At 36.8% G+C, this 16,738-nt stretch overlaps 1 protein-coding gene across 3 annotated transcripts in view; it reads left to right on the top strand.

Annotated features, from left to right (window-relative positions):
* The window catches only part of PARD3B (par-3 family cell polarity regulator beta), a 1,914,565-nt gene that overhangs the window by 885,635 nt on the left and 1,012,192 nt on the right, over positions 1-16,738 (top strand). For all 3 annotated transcript variants that reach the window (XM_053698659.1, XM_053698658.1, XM_053698660.1), the window contains exon 13: positions 4,738-4,825. In XM_053698659.1, coding sequence (XP_053554634.1) covers positions 4,738-4,825 — 88 coding nt within the window. The remainder of the gene's footprint in view (positions 1-4,737; positions 4,826-16,738) is intronic.

The raw sequence follows: 16,738 nt of genomic DNA, 5'->3' as shown, positions 1-16,738 counted from the left end.
AAGTGTATTTTGGGGAAATATTAATCTGCATTTTTATATTTTAATTGTTTGCATAAAAATGTACTTGGTACCCAGATATATTAAATATGAACCATCTCAACTCCTTAATTTCCCTTCTGCTGTTGACATAACCACATTACAAGGCTATAAAGGAAGATGCATGTTAAAGAATTTACACAGCGCATGCTACAGAAAACTGTTATTTTCTCCTTCCTTGGCTAAACTCCTACAGCACTCAAGTACACAGTAAATCCTCATTTAATACACCTAGGACACTCCGACAATACAGATCACCTTCGTTCATAAACATATCCTATTGGTACAGCACTTTGAGGTCTCTTTGTGAATACAAAAGATACAGGTTCACATTCCAAATCTCTCTCCATGATCAAAGCAGATGAAATACCCTCAGTGAATTGAAGCTTACTAATCATTTCAGTGGAACAGCCTAGTGATTCTATCCAAAAAAGCTGGATCAGTTAGACTAAATTCAGAGTACGAAAAATACAGGTTCTAATTCCAAACCTGGATGGTAATAATTCTCTCTCAGCCTCCCTACTCTCTCTCTCTTTCTGCTCTCTCTCGTTTGATAGGTGTGTGTGTGTGTGTGTGTGTATATATGTATATATATATATATATATATAAAAATAAATAACCTTTGTCTCTTTTAAAAATATACAATATTAAAGCAAAACCCATCTCCATGATTGTTTTTAAAAATGCATGATCACAATAAACAACAATTGAAAAAGAAAAAATACTCCTTTTATTATGTGTGGTTGCATATTAAACTGCAAGCCAAGTAAGTTGGAAGCTGGATCTTCTTCTCAGCCCTGAGGCTGCTTCCCTTTGAGGGAGCATATTGAATTTCTATCTATGAAAGCAGGAGCGCAGCTGGTTGGGACAACTGGCGTTGGTCATGTTTAGGATCCCGAGCTTTAGGCTGTTACAGATGGAGGAAGAGAGAGATTTCTGGAGTGCGAAAGAATGAACTGCAAGCATATAAGTGAATCTTTCTAATATATCTTTCACATACATATACCACTCATAACAGCCAGTATCAGATGCTGGATTTTCTTACGGCATATTATGTTTACTTGCAGAAGAAAGCTAAAACCCCAGAATCCTAAAGCTATACTGTCCAAATATCCACTTTGTTTTAAATGCTCTTGCCACTAAAAGGTATACCAACCTGAAGACTGTTTGCCAAAATGAATGTCTATAAAAATGATTGATCCATGTACATTATTTAGCTTAATAGATGTTTATATTATTCTAAAAGAATAACCAAAAAAGTGAATACAGCAGGAAGTACATGACATAGTCCTACTCATTTTGCAACCAAAAATATAAGCATTGTCGTTTTAACAGTGTTCTCAACACGCCAAAGGATTGTATCTCACACAAGCTTCCAAAGTAGAGATACCTAACCAAATCTCAAATAGGTTTAATTTAGCTCTGTTTCAAAGGTTACTGGAACACCCACTCTAAGTGGCAAATATCAGACCCTCCCCCTTCCTTTGCATATGAAAAGACCCTTTACACAAACAGAAGCAAGCTGGAGTAGGTATACGTCGGTATTCTCCTAAAACTTTGGGGCTTGATTAGGAGTCTGAAAATCAGAGCAATGTTATTTAAAAATAAGCAAAACTATTAATTTAAAAAAAAAAACTAAAAAAACTTTATGGGCTACATAAATAGATCTACAAAACATTTATGCAAAGAAAAAACAAAGTGTATAATGTCTCTTTAATAACAAAGTTTCAAAACATAAAATACAGTTTTTAAAAATAAATGCATATATATATATATATAACAATTATTAAAACATTTCTTCCATGAGGAGTTAGGTAAATAAATGTATAATCCCAAAACAGTAAAAAGAATTTATAATAGAAATAGTCCCAAAAAAAATCAATATTAATCCTCAAATTTGAAGGCACACATAAATATGATAGTCAAACCAAACAAAATGTTTATCCATTAGTGTAGTATCTGGAGATATAGAGGATGAAGAAATAATAATTAATAGCTTTTAGTAAAATATCTCCCATAATGATAAAAATTGTTAAAATATATCAAATATATGGGGCCCTCATTTATTGCGCACCCACAAACGGGCAAATTCACCAGTTTGCGAGCTTGCGATAAATAACAAACCATTACAAGTGGCTGCTTATTGCTACCATGAGCTTGCAGTAGCAATTAGCACTCAAAAAATAAACAAAGGTCAGACCTCTGGTTAATATTTTAATTGTGCCCCAATTGCTCCCAAAATACAGTGTGGTGTAGTGTAGTTAATAATAAAAATATGTAGCATTTTTCTTTTCTTTCTTTTTTTTTTTATAACTGCAAGAAGCAGTTATGAAGGGTTAAAGTGAGCGGGTGTGGAGTTTTAGAAAACAAAACTGAAAAGTGGCTTTACATTGCGGTTTATGAGGACTATGTGTTCCTAGTAAATATACTGTATATTGATATGCTTATATACATATATATTTATGTGTTAATATGTTTATATACACATTAACTTATAAATATATATGTACATTATATAAGTATATATATATATATATTTACATTTGCTGACTGACTTACCCTCTTCGCTACGCTAGTTCTCATGCCGTGTCTCACGGGTATGAGAACAAGGCTCCCATTGGAGCCTATGGAAGCACGCTCTCATGAGCACAATGCTTCCGTGCAATGCGAATGTGAGGTTGCGTTCAAATTGCACCTCACTTTTAATTCCACAGCACATTTGTCTGAGCTAGTATTACTAAGTTGAGCACAAATATGGATTTTGTGGAAGCATTATTTTACGCTCAGTTTGTTATCTGGCCCCTAGAAACCAATGTGAAAAAAATAATGCATTACACTGTGTATCCTATAACCTATACAGTATATAGGAGTTATGAATAAACAATATTCAGGGGGAAAAGACTGCCAAAAGAATTGTGTATCTCGGTCTCGTAGTACTTCCGGACTACAAAATGACATGGCTTCCGGTTTAGATTGTAACTTTCGGTTTCAATCAACCGTTCTGGTATTACGCAACAGTGTCAATTATCACTTCCAGATCATACAACCTGGAAACTGTTAATGCATCAAAGAAAGCTTTAAAAATAAACACAGGGCACCAAGACAGTTTATCTTTCTTTCATGGAGCTGCTATGATAAACTCACATACACAAACACCCTCCATTTTGTTGTATGTATGAGGAAATTTTTTCCACTCAGTGACATTATGAAGTAGTCAGTTGGGGGGCAGTGTAATACTTTGCAATATTTATTTATAAAATATTTTACCAGGAAGGATACATTGAGATTTATCTCGTTTTCAAGTAAGTCCTGGGTCCACAAAACATTGCATTGTTACAATAGGGTACAATAAAATACAAAAACAATATTAATACACTATATATACAAAATTTAACATAGAACAGGTATTAACCATAACAGGTGCATTTTGTTTTCAGATATGCAGAGAGGGATCTCTTAAAGGATATTAGGCTTGGGGAAGTTTTGAAAGTGTGCGGGAGGTTGTTTCATAATTGTGGTGCTCTGTAGGAAAAAGAGGATCGAGCTGCTTTCTTTTTGTATTGAGGCAAACTAAATGATGTGCTGGTACTGGATCGGAGGTTATAGGAGGTGGGAATAGCCGGGGAGAGCATTCTGCTCAGGTAGGGTGGGAGCTTCCCAGAAAAGCTCTTAAACACAAGGCAGGAAAGATGGAGGGTGCGCCTGGATTCCAGCGACAGCCAGTTTAGTTCTTTTAGCATGTCACAATGGTGGGTCCTGTAGTTACATTGTAGCACAAAGCGGCAGAACGAGTTATACAATGCATTAAGTTTATTAAGGTGAGTTTGCAGAGCAGGTGCATATACTACATCCCCATAATCAATGATTGGCATCAGCATTTGCTGTACAATCTCTTTCTTTACTTGTAGGGCTGAGGCAGGATTTGTTTCTGTACAGGCACCTAGTTTTGGATAAAGTTGAGATGCAAGTTTTCTATGTGGAGGCCAAAAGATAGATTGGGGTCTAACAACATACTCAAGTATTTGAAAGAGAGAACTGCGGTCAGTGTGCAATTTGATTTTGTTTTGATGTATAGATGGGAATTTTGTAGTTTGTGTAATTTAGGTACCGTTCCAAAGATCATTGTGACAGTTTTGTCAGTGTTTAGGAATAGTTTGTTTTTAGAGATCCACTTTTCTACCTCTGTGAACTATTATAAACATTAGTTAATCTATCCAAAGCACAAGTACATTATTTCTGTAATTTAACTTAATTTAATAATATTTTTGTTTGTTAATATTGACTAAAATTTTATCAGGGTGGTCAGAAAAATGATTTAGATTGTGTGCCCACTAAGAAGGTCCTGGGGAGGACACTGTGTTATATATTTATATTAGAATACTTATAATGGCCATAGAGGCTCACATTAAATGTAAATTGTTTTTTTTTTTTAGTCGCCTTGTTTGCTTGATAAACAATACCCCACTATTATGAATAGTTTTTTTTAAATTGCATTTCCTAGTATAACATTCTTATTTCATACAATTATAATTCATTAAAGGTTGATGTGACTCCCAAATTTGCTTTCATTTATTTAAAGAACATAACATTTTTGAAGTAAATGACTTAATATTTCCTAGATATTGATAGGGAACTTAGCTGAGGACCCAGTGATTCGTGTAACATTAAAGTCTTCTCACAGCTGCTTGCATTTCATTCTAGGAGCGTTCGGATGCAGGAGGAATTCTAAGGACAAACTTGGATAATCTGAACATGTCAGAGCAGAACGGTTTGCAAGATCGACTGAAAGGTATGAAGACCTCATTTTCACACTACCACAAAATGCACTGAAACTTATGGTTACAGGTGGTCTAGAGAGAGCAGAAGATAACCACTGTAAGCTAGTGGTGTTAACTCTTACTTGCTATACAAAGACGCTCTACTGGACACTGTAGCTTCTGTGCATGTAGCTAATACAAAATAGGTAGTGCAAATAGTTGGCAAATTTTTGAACGAGGGTGTAATTTGAAAATATTAAAATATATATATGTGTGTGTGTGTGTGTGTTAATTCATAAATTAAGCCAACAAAATTTACATTAAAATTCAGTTTAGGATTTGTGTAATTAATTTATGTACTTTATGTATTTATTTCCAGTAAAATGTTCTGGATCTTGGACATACACAACACACTTATTAAATTAACTTATTGCACTTATAGATGAACCTTGCAGCTTCTCATAAATATAACTAGTCGCAACTATTTCACATTTAATAAAATGTTTTTGTAGACTGAATATTTAGTTTGTGTACCTTGTGTAATTTAATGCAGTAGTGATTACTGGTCTTTCTGGGTTTAATACAATAGCGTTTTGAAATGGAAAGACAGAAGCTGAATAGAGCTGACTCAGGCTTTACATTATTATTCCAGGCCAGGAACCCACTTGCAGACATATGAAGCAGCAGATTAAATAAACCAAAATATTGGATGGGGAAAAAAAATCACAGTATCAAAAACAATACTGTTGCAGCTGTTCTGAAATCCTCTCAAGTAAAAAGTCCAAAACCAGCAAAAGAATATGCATACAGCATTCTTTTAAAAGCCAGCAAATTGTTGTCAGATTAGAAACACTAAAGCCAAGTATTTTAAAATGTATTTTTAATTTGAAAAAGTTAATGTGCTAATAAACATAATTATATATTTTTTGTTGTAGAGAGAATATATATATATATATATATATATTCAAATAGGATAAGCACTCACTGGACTTCAGCCGTCTGTGTAATAAACAATTTTATTGGTGACGTTTCGGGACAAAAACAGTCCCTTCCTCTGACAAACAACAATACAAAATATCAAACTTATAAAGGTGAATAAAGCCCTCCCCTGTGTGCAAAAACCAATCAATTTGATCTGCGTGTAAAGACTGGAGAGACAAGTCTCCTGATAGGTTAGAGACCAAAGGTCAAACAAGTTGATAGGATAAAAAACTGTCAATCAAAGTGCATATTCATCTGAATGATTAAAAGTTAACAAAAGTGTATAAGTGTGTTAAAAAACAAGGTCCTGGGTCAGCAACTAATAAATAGGCATATGAAGACAACCAAGGGTGTCAATCATAATGTTGAGTGAGGCCCGTGTGGCATTGATTTACATCATACACATAACCAATGGCATTAATCCACACAAAAGGATCAAGCCCGGTCAACCAATCGCACAAGCTGTCAGACAAATGGTAAGATGAGTCACAACTCGTCCGGCTCCACCTCCAAAATTGTCCGTGTCTCACTGAATGACTCTGTCAAAAGATTTATGTCAATCAGGGTATATCCATCATACTAATCATTAACTGTCTGTAGGGGTCTCACGTATATCCCCACTGAGTTAAGATCTATCACAATCTCAGGTTAAAGGAATACTTTGGCACTGAAAAGGATGAGATTGATGTCATAGATTCAAACCAAAAGGGCGGTTTGATCCACATTCCAATAATGCCACCATCCAGACAGTCACCAACTTCCTAACGGAACAGATTCCTAAAAGATCTACGCATCGGTGGTCTGATAATTTGACTAAAGAAGACAGACTTGCCATTGGTTCACTACAGAAAGACTCTTCCATCGTCATACGCCCCGCCGATAAAGGCGGGGGTATAGTAGTTATGAACACCATGGACTACAAGGCAGAAATTTTAAGACAATTGTCTGACATAAAAACATATCAACCTCTTCCGAGCGATCCCACAACAGTACTCAAAAAGAAAATTGATGCCTGTTTACAACAATGGTTAACTGAGGGTCAGATTACACAGAACCACTACAGTTTTTTGAAACAGGATTTTCCAGTGGTTCCCATACTATACACACTCCCCAAGGTCCACAAGGACAGTAAAAATCCCCCTGGCAGGCCGATTGTGTCGGCCAGGGCTTCGCTGCTCCAACCATTGGCAGAATACGTTGACTCCTTCCTACAACCGTGGGTGAAGCAACAAAAATCATATATTCGGGACTCCACAGACTTTATGTCTCATATACTACGGATTACAGATATGAAACCAACTGACATTTTGGCCACACTAGATGTTTCAAGCTTATATACTGTTATACCACATACATCGGGTATAGCAGCAGTGGCCAAATGTCTAAGACGAGTACCATATATTGGCCCTTCTGAGGAGGTACTAATCAAACTTCTGGATATATGCCTCTCTGAAAATTACTTTCGGTTTGATAAGATCTACTATTTGCAAACCTCTGGCACGGCGATGGGGTCTAATGTGGCCCCATCACTAGCCAATCTTTTCATGGCTGATTATGAGATTAATATATTGAAGATATTTGAAAAACCAGAAATAAAATATTACTGTTGTTATATTGATGACTTGTTTCTGATATGGCAGGATGGCCCAGATACACTGGACACATGGATTCTGACCCTCAATGAGATCGACAGCACTATCAGATTCAGTCATACTACCAACAGTGAGGTCGTTGATTATTTAGACGTTAGGGTCTTCAAGAATGGCACTAAGTTGGGAACTACCCTATATAGGAAGACAACTGATCGAAACTCAATTCTACATGCTCGTAGTTGCCATCAACCCAGTCTAATCAAAAACATCCCAAAAGCACAATACCAACGAGTAATTAGAAACAACACTGAAAATGAGAGATGCCTAACCCAGCTTGAAGAAATGACACAAAGATTCAAGGAAAGGGGGTATAGCCAGAAAGTGCTTACTGAAATGCGCACATTGGCAATTACGCCTACAAGGAGCAATACTGTTTATAATCGTAAGCCACCTCAAATGACTTTCGTAACCACCTACACACCAGATAAGAACCGGATCACTCAATCTCTGAAGGAAGAGTGGAAGCTATTGGAGGCTGACCCGAAGTTACCCTTTACGAAATGGCAGACGCCACGGATTGGCTACAGAAGGGGCCGGAGCCTCAGGGATCTGCTGATGAAGACAGACATCACTGAAGCCACACATACAACTTGGCTCAGCAAGAAAACAGGATGTTACAGATGTCTAGGGTGTGTCACCTGCAATGCGATGATAGCGGGGACACATTTTCAACACCCAGAACGCAGGAAGAAGTATAAAATTAAACATGTAGTGACCTGTACCACCACGCACATCGTATATCTCCTGAATTGTCCATGTGGCAAATATTACACCGGTAAGACGACAGATGATGCAGGACTAGGATGGCAAATCACCGGTCCAGCATTGGATCTGCAATCAACAATGGCAAATCAGACCAACCGGTGGCTCGTCACTTTTTGGAAGCTGGACATACGGTCACAGACATGAGGTTTCGGATCATTGACCATGTTCCTAAATTGAACAGAGGAGGTGATAGGGCGACAATCCTCCTAAAGAAAGAAGCCAGATGGATGTCCGAATTGGGGACATTACAACCAAGAGGCCTCAACGTCCACACAGGATGGCAATGCTATCTTTGATGAGAGTTCATTGATCCATCTTTAATAATGAGAGTCTATGGCCCAAACATGATAATGAGAGCCCATGAGCCTTTGGGAACCTATTTGATACAGGTTTTATCCTCAATTCACTTATATGAATAAATATAGTATGATGGTTACTCTGTACACTACCATTATGTTCCTCTGATGTTAAGAAGCTACACAATAGGTACATTTTTTTAAAACAAGATACTAATATTGCAATAGGATACCATTGCTTTTAATTTGTCTTTGTTTGTTTTGTTTTTATTCTTGCAACGTTCCTTGGTCAGCAAATAGCCATGTTGGTGCTTAGAGAGTGATTGGCTGTGCGGGCATGGAATTACACACATAAACAGATATAGGCGGCACCACTACCAATCTTAGCATTATTGTCTCTAGAATGTCCAGGATCTTGGTTTGATCTAGACATTATTGAAGCTAACCAAATATGTATTTTGATAGATTTATTTTGATATGATAGGGAGTTGATAGGAGGCAGTTTATTCACACTTTGATAAGTGTTTCGTTTCCACTATCATTCTTTTCTCTAGTATGTCCAGGATCTTGGTTTGATCTAGACACTATGGGAGCTAACTAACCATGTATATTGATTAATCTAATTACATTAAGATATGATAGGGAATGGGTACGTTTAGGTTTGTTTCCTACTCTGATAGTGGCTAGTTGCCGCATCACTAATTTATGAGGAACACTTAATGTGAGGGGCTGCGGCCCATCACATCTACACACGGCGGTGCCAAGACAGTTTGTGGCATTTATTAGGCTTTAAGGGATTGCCTATGGCTGTTTGGTTATATTTAGTATGTGCACATCTATGATTTAGGTTCTAAATATGGGAACTACACAGTGTTTGCTTTACACATTAAACAGTCGTCGTGACACTACCTAGTTTGTTAGCAGTTATGATTAGTTTGATAGGTAATATCTAGGTTTTGGCCTCTTTTAACAGAACATAGTAACTATTGTTGATACATAATTGTGTTGATAACAGTGTGTTTCGTACAGCAGCATCTTTTTTACTGACAGAGTTAGACAGCGCCGTCTATAGGTATGCAGATTACTTGCGAGCATATGGGCGTGCATTGCGGCTATATATTACACGATTGGTACTTCAGGGGGTGTGTGGCTCCACACTGCAATACTATTGGTTAGAGACGCGTGACTATAATTTTTAGTCAACAATGCGTATGATTGGTGCACCGGTGGTGTGTGGCTCCACACCGACACACCATTGGCCAGTGACGCGCCCAGGATAGTAAACACTTGTCGGGCACAGATCAAGACATGATAGTGGTTATTTTCTCTTTTCTCTATTTTGTGAAGGCAATGTGGTGCAGCTCGTTGGCGGAGGGAACCCGATGGGAAAGTGTAGCGATTGTGTGCTCCCATTGGTCTGGATGATATCGCTTTAGTCTTGGTCCAATCTATGCATCTGGGACCGGCCTTCTATGTGGTTGTGATAGATCTTAACTCAGTGGGGATATACGTGAGACCCCTACAGACAGTTAATGATTAGTATGATGGATATACCCTGATTGACATAAATCTTTTGACAGTCATTCGGTGAGACACGGACAATTTTGGAGGTGGAGCCGGACGAGTTGTGACTCATCTTACCATTTGTCTGACAGCTTGTGTGATTGGTTGACCGGGCTTGATCCTTTTGTGTGGATTAATGCCATTGGTTATGTGTATGATGTAAATCAATGCCACACGGGCCTCACTCAACATTATGATTGACACCCTTGGTTGTCTTCATATGCCTATTTATTAGTTGCTGACCCAGGACCTTGTTTTTTAACACACTTATACACTTTTGTTCACTTTTAATCATTCAGATGAATATGCACTTTGATTGACAGTTTTTTATCCTATCAACTTGTTTGACCTTTGGTCTCTAACCTATCAGGAGACTTGTCTCTCCAGTCTTTACACGCAGATCAAATTGATTGGTTTTTGCACACAGGGGAGGGCTTTATTCACCTTTATAAGTTTGATATTTTGTATTGTTGTTTGTCAGAGGAAGGGACTGTTTTTGTCCCGAAACGTCACAAATAAAATTGTTTATTACACAGACGGCTGAAGTCCAGTGAGTGCTTATCCTATTTGAATACTATTGAAATACCCATAGAGCACCCTGGCGGTTGATGACAGATAGTGAGAGTGCATATATATATATATATATATATATATATGTATAAATACATTTAGTTTGGTGCAGACCCTTAAGAACTATTTAAGACCAAACCAATAAGGAAAGAAGCCAGGTAGATAAATTTACAACCTGATAAAACAAGGGATTTCAGCACTCTTGTATTAAAGTCAAATGATTAATTTTAAAAAAAATTCCATCCAATTAGGATACAAAAATTATCTACAGCAAATATACAAATTTACACACAAAATGCATCAAACCTGTCATGGTGAAAGCAGTTAGAAAATGGGCTAAGCTAAAGCCATGCTCATGGATAGATATTGCGGGCCAGATTACAAGTGGAACTCAATATTGTATTACCATCACACAAAAATGTGCGTTGGTGTTACAAGTACAGTGCAATGCAAACGCGACCTAATGTTTGCATTGACGCAAGCCATGCGCTCATGAGAGCATGCTACTAAAGGCTCCAATGGGAGCCTTGATTTCTTGGCTGCAGCATTGGGCAGCAATAAATATATATGTACAGTATATGTATGTATATATATATATATTTATATATTTTGTGTTTATATGTGTATATACACATAACACATAATTATATATGTATAAAAGCACATACATATATATTTATAAAGAAAACAGTCCCCCATTGACCTCCATGTAAAGGCATTTTAGGTGCTGTTTTTTTTTTTTCAAACTCCCCACATCCCCTCACTTCAACCCCTAAAAACTGCTTTGTACAGTAAAAAAAAAAAAAAGCTCATTTATATTTTAATTTATTTAAATGTATTTATCCTCTTTATTTTGGGGACAATTGGGGCAACTTTTTATTTTTAACCTCTGGAGTAATTGTGCCTAGCGCAAAGTGAAACCACAAGCTTGCGGTAGCATTAATCAGCCACTTGTAATGGCTGGTTATTTAACGTGTGCCTGTAAATGGGCAAATTTGCCCCTTTTACGGGCGCACGTTAAGATAGTGCTCCACTTGTAATCTAGCCCTGAGATAGCGCAACACATTTCATAAGGAAAAGTTGTATGTCATGCATTATATGTTAATAAGCAGATAGAATATATCTTTATAAATTTAATGCATTTACTCTAAAAAAAGAGTGCTGAAATCTCTTGCTTTATCAGGTTGTAAATGTAACTACCTGACTTATTTTCTTTTTGTTTTGGGGGGGGGGGGTGTATGTGTGTGTATATGTATATATATATATATATATATATATATATATATATATATATATATATATATATATATATATATATATATATATATATATATATATAGAGAGAGAGAGAGAGAGAGAGAGAGATGCTTAAAGTAAAAGGTAAAAAGGTGTGTCATTGTGAACCTAATTTGCATATCTTACCCAGAATCCTTTGCTGCATTGGAAACAATGTAATTCAGAGGTTTTCTGTGGGAAAAACAAGCCTTCTGGCCTGTCTAGATTTGTTGATGAACTACACAATGAGTTATTTTCTCTATATTTTGTGCGTAGTGGAGGATTTTAAACTTACCTTTTACCTCCCCCTAATTTTAAAAGTTGTGTTTTATATATATACACATATATACACACACATATACACACATACACATGTAGGTAGAGATAACCCTTTATCCACACTGCTTGGAACGGAAGAGGTTTTGGTTTTGGAATAGTTCGTATTTTGGATTATTTATATCTGTAAAGTCCGGTCATTTAGACAATATTTACATGGTAAACAGCTTATACAACCTAAAGGTAGTTTTATATAATTTTTAATTATTTTGTATACGTAGTACCCTCGGAAAGATAGTTTGAGGTACTGTAAGCAGATATTTGTTGTTTGAAATAAATATACATTGTTGTTTGCATTTTACAACACAAAAAAATAAACCAAAAACAACAGCACAAATGAATTGCACAATTTTGCAATAAACATTGAAAAATTGTACTTTTAACTAACTTACGCTTATTTTGTTTAGTAAAATCAGCCTTATGTATTTATATCTGTGTGTGTGTATATATATATATATATATATATATATATATATATATATATTATAATGTAAATTAGCCGGTGGCCCAGCACTTCAACATCTGTGGTTTAACACCAACCTGGGTGCAATCCTCAAAAGACTTTGTATAAATGTTTATTGTAAAGAAGGGCACTCTCAGGATTTTTGTTTCAACAAATTCTTACATTTATTCCGAATACATCAGAATTTAAATGTATATAATCATAGTCGACGTTTCGGCTCTTAGTTGAGCCTTCTTCAAGACAAATATCCATAAAAAAGAACATGAAAAACGACATTTTCATAATGTGTAACAAGTTATGACGTACAACAAAAACACCCAACTCCACATTTACTTTTTATACTGTTTAAAACCAATCTGATAAACCGAAACTCTCAACCGGCCGAAGGGCCCAGAAGTCACAACCAGTCGCAAACTCGGAATAGTAAGGCCATACAGCATAAAGAGGACCCCGTGCTCCATAAAACATAAACTTTTATTGTAGGTTTTTAAAAAATTCAGATAGCAATCCAAAATCAATGTCAATGTGGGGAGAATAGCGCAGCACACAGGCTTACACGTTTCAGCAAGCAGCCGTAAGTCTTAGCTAGTGGGTGCTTTATTCTGTGAGTTTAAAAAGGTTAAAACAGAATTTCATTGGTTTACAGAATACGCTAGACCTCCCTCTAATACCTTGTTAAAGAAATGCTAAACACATGTGGTTACATAGGAAAGAACGGTGAGAAATGAAAACATGTACAAGTATCTATCTTTGAATCATATGCAAAAAATTATAAAAGCACTTTAACTGTTTATACGAGATAGAACTTGATCACTGTGAACTTAATAAAGATGCATAATTAGTGTCATAAATATTAAAATCTTCAAAGTGGGGAGGCAGAGCTAGCCACGATCATGAACGGTCACTTCACAGAGGAGCTTGCATACCGGTTCATAAAATTACCGAACTTAAAGCATCATAACTAATTATAAAACACAAATATACCACTATTAAAGGTGCCTAAGTTTATATATCGACCGAGATCAGATGGAAAACAAGTATACGATCCTGCAAAGTGGAACATCAGTGTGCGGCCTTTACCATTACTAGGACAGCCTTTAGTCCGGGACCTATTAAGACACCCGAACAACCAGCATAATTCTACAGAGACCGGCTTCACCACTTCACTTAAAGGGACAGTCTACACCAGAATTTTTTTGTTTAAAAAGATAGATAATCCCTTTATTACCCATCCCCCAGTTTTGCATAACCAGCACTGTTATATTAATATATGTTTTACCTCTTTGATTAGCTTGTATCTAAGCCTCTGCAGACTGCCCCCTTATCTCAGTGCTTTTGACAGACATACAGTTTAGCCAATCAGTGCAGACTCATAAATAACTCCACAGGAGTGAGCAAAATATTAACTATATTTTCAACTATTTAGTTATCAGTTTGAGCATAACTAGGCTTAGCTTTTCAAAGATACTACCAAGGGAACAAAGCAAATTTAATGATAAAAGTAATTTGGAAAGTTGTTTAAAATCGAATGCCCTATTTGAATCATGAAAGTTTAATTTTGACTAGACTGTCCCTTTAAGCACTCTATGCAGTGGATCGAGATTGAGAGTGCCAGCAACATCATAGAAGAGTTGTCACATACTGGCGGAACACCATGCTGCCCTCAATGAGACCATATGCATGGCGCTTAATCAAAGTGACTTCTATACATCACAGCTATCTACTCAGCCAGAACCTGAACTAATAGAGTGTGTGGAGCGTAGCACTTTGAGGCCTCAATGTTTATAACGAACAGGATCCAGCAATTACCTTCATGAAGTCACAGCAGGAGAGGGGGTAGCTATGGCTGTAATCAATGAATGTCAATCTTCTGACACTTATCAGAAGATTGACAGATGTGACATAGGTGAGATTGAATCACCCACTATGATTACCCAAACGGCTGAGAATTATTTCTACAAGAGAACTCTTGACAATAATCTAGCCCTACAACATGAGGAAACTTGGCCGCAAAGTGAATGCATTTCTATGACTTTTTTTACTTCCAAGTGCTTGCTGCTACATGGAGCCACTGTGGCTCATCTGGGATGCTGGTGATCCGTGCGTCATAAATTCTACCAAGTTGGAAATACAAGAAGACACACAGCTGCAAAGACAATGCTCTTCAGTGACCTTTTTGCATTCAAGTTCTTATCGCTACAGGGAACTGTTTTTATTCTGCTGGGATTCTGGTGATCCATTTGCCATAGCAGGGAACTGCTGCCCTTTACTAAAGATTGGCGTGGGGTAACTGGGAGATATACTACATAGGGCTTCTCTTGTGCTCTTGGTTTCTTTCTAAATATGGCGTTGCACAACCCTAATTTATGTCTGTAGAATGTGTTACTGCCTGTTTAGTTTAGGGCTAAATATTACAGCCCTATTTGTTTTCTATTGCACTTACGCTCCTCATTCCTTTACTAGAATGAGACAGAGCTTAATTTTATTTTCCAGTTGTGATAGACAGAAATAATGTGTTACTGTTTTATTGCATATTAGCTTAACTTGAGGAGTTAAATTTGTGGTGTTATAACGTAAAATATGCTTAGGACGCTATCTTTACATATTTGTCTGCATACGCAACGGTTAAATGTGTTTATTGTGTGTTTTTAAACATGGGAAACCTGGTTATCTCTAATACTATCCAAAACAGTGCATTTTTTTATTTAAAGGTAGGACCATTTACATGGTCTCTACTATATAACTAGGCCTTCTAGCCTTAATACTATATAGCTGGCGAACAATTCAGTTTTTTTATGTACAATCGTAAGGCATTCTAGTTCCTTGCTAAACCCAGTCATATTCTCTATGTGTACTTATCTACACCAGACAAATCTTACTAGATCTTTTCATAATAGTTAACATGTCTGCATATATGTGAATTTTGCTATAGAAATATAATTTTAGTTTCTATAACAAGGGGTCCCTCAGCCAAATAACCATATTTCCCTAAATAATCATGGGGAGCTATTATTCATCTTCAATAACCTAGAGCTACGGCTCATCTACTTAGTATAGTTATGTTGCCAGCGGCTGAGGCAGCGTTTAAGGCTTACTATGCCCAGTGGTATATTTATTCTATATTTATTCTATAGCGGCTGTTTAACCTTTACCCTCTCCTAGGTCGTGGCTGGCCCCATGCTTAAATCTACAACTTTTACTTAGCTAACTCTTTATACACTCACCCCCCACCCACCTATGTACAGGTGGCCCTCGTTTTACAATGGTTCAATTTACACCATTTCAGAATAACAACCTTTTCTCTTGTTAAGTGTATCCAGTCCACGGATCATCCATTACTTGTGGGATATTCTCCTTCCCAACAGGAAGTTGCAAGAGGATCACCCACAGCAGAGCTGCTATATAGCTCCTCCCCTAACTGTCATATCCAGTCATTCTCTTGCAAGCCTCAACCAAGATGGAGGTCGTAAGAGGAGTGTGGTGTTTTATACTTAGTTTATTCTTCAATCAAAAGTTTGTTATTTTTAAATGGTGCCGGAGTGTACTGTTTCATCTCAGGCAGCATTAGAAGAAGAATCTGCCTGTGATTTCTATGATCTTAGCAGAAGTAACTAAGATCCATTGCTGTTCTCACATATTCTGAGGAGTGAGGTAACTTCAGAGAGGGAATGGCGTGCAGGTTTTCCTGCAATAAGGTATGTGCAGTTAATATTTTTCTAGGGATGGAATTTGCTAGAAAATGCTGCTGATACCGAACTAATGTAAGTAAAGCCTTAAATGCAGTGATAGCGACTGGTATCAGGCTTATTAACAGAGATACATACTCTTATAAAAATGTAATTTAAAACGTTTGCTGGCATGTTTAATCGTTTTTATATGTATTTGGTGATAAAACTTATTGGGGCCTAGTTTTTTCCACATGGCTGGCTTGAACAGTTTCCTTAGGCTTCCACTGTTGCAATATGAGTGGGAAGGGCCTATTTTAGTGCTTTTCTGTGCAGATAAAATTACTGACACAGACATCCAGCTTCTTCCTGCATGATC

Source organism: Bombina bombina, chromosome 1 (genome assembly GCF_027579735.1).
Source record: "Bombina bombina isolate aBomBom1 chromosome 1, aBomBom1.pri, whole genome shotgun sequence".
Taxonomy (NCBI): Eukaryota; Metazoa; Chordata; class Amphibia; order Anura; family Bombinatoridae; genus Bombina; species Bombina bombina.
The sequence above is the reverse complement of the archived record's forward strand: the minus strand, read 5'-3'. Positions and strand labels throughout refer to the sequence as shown.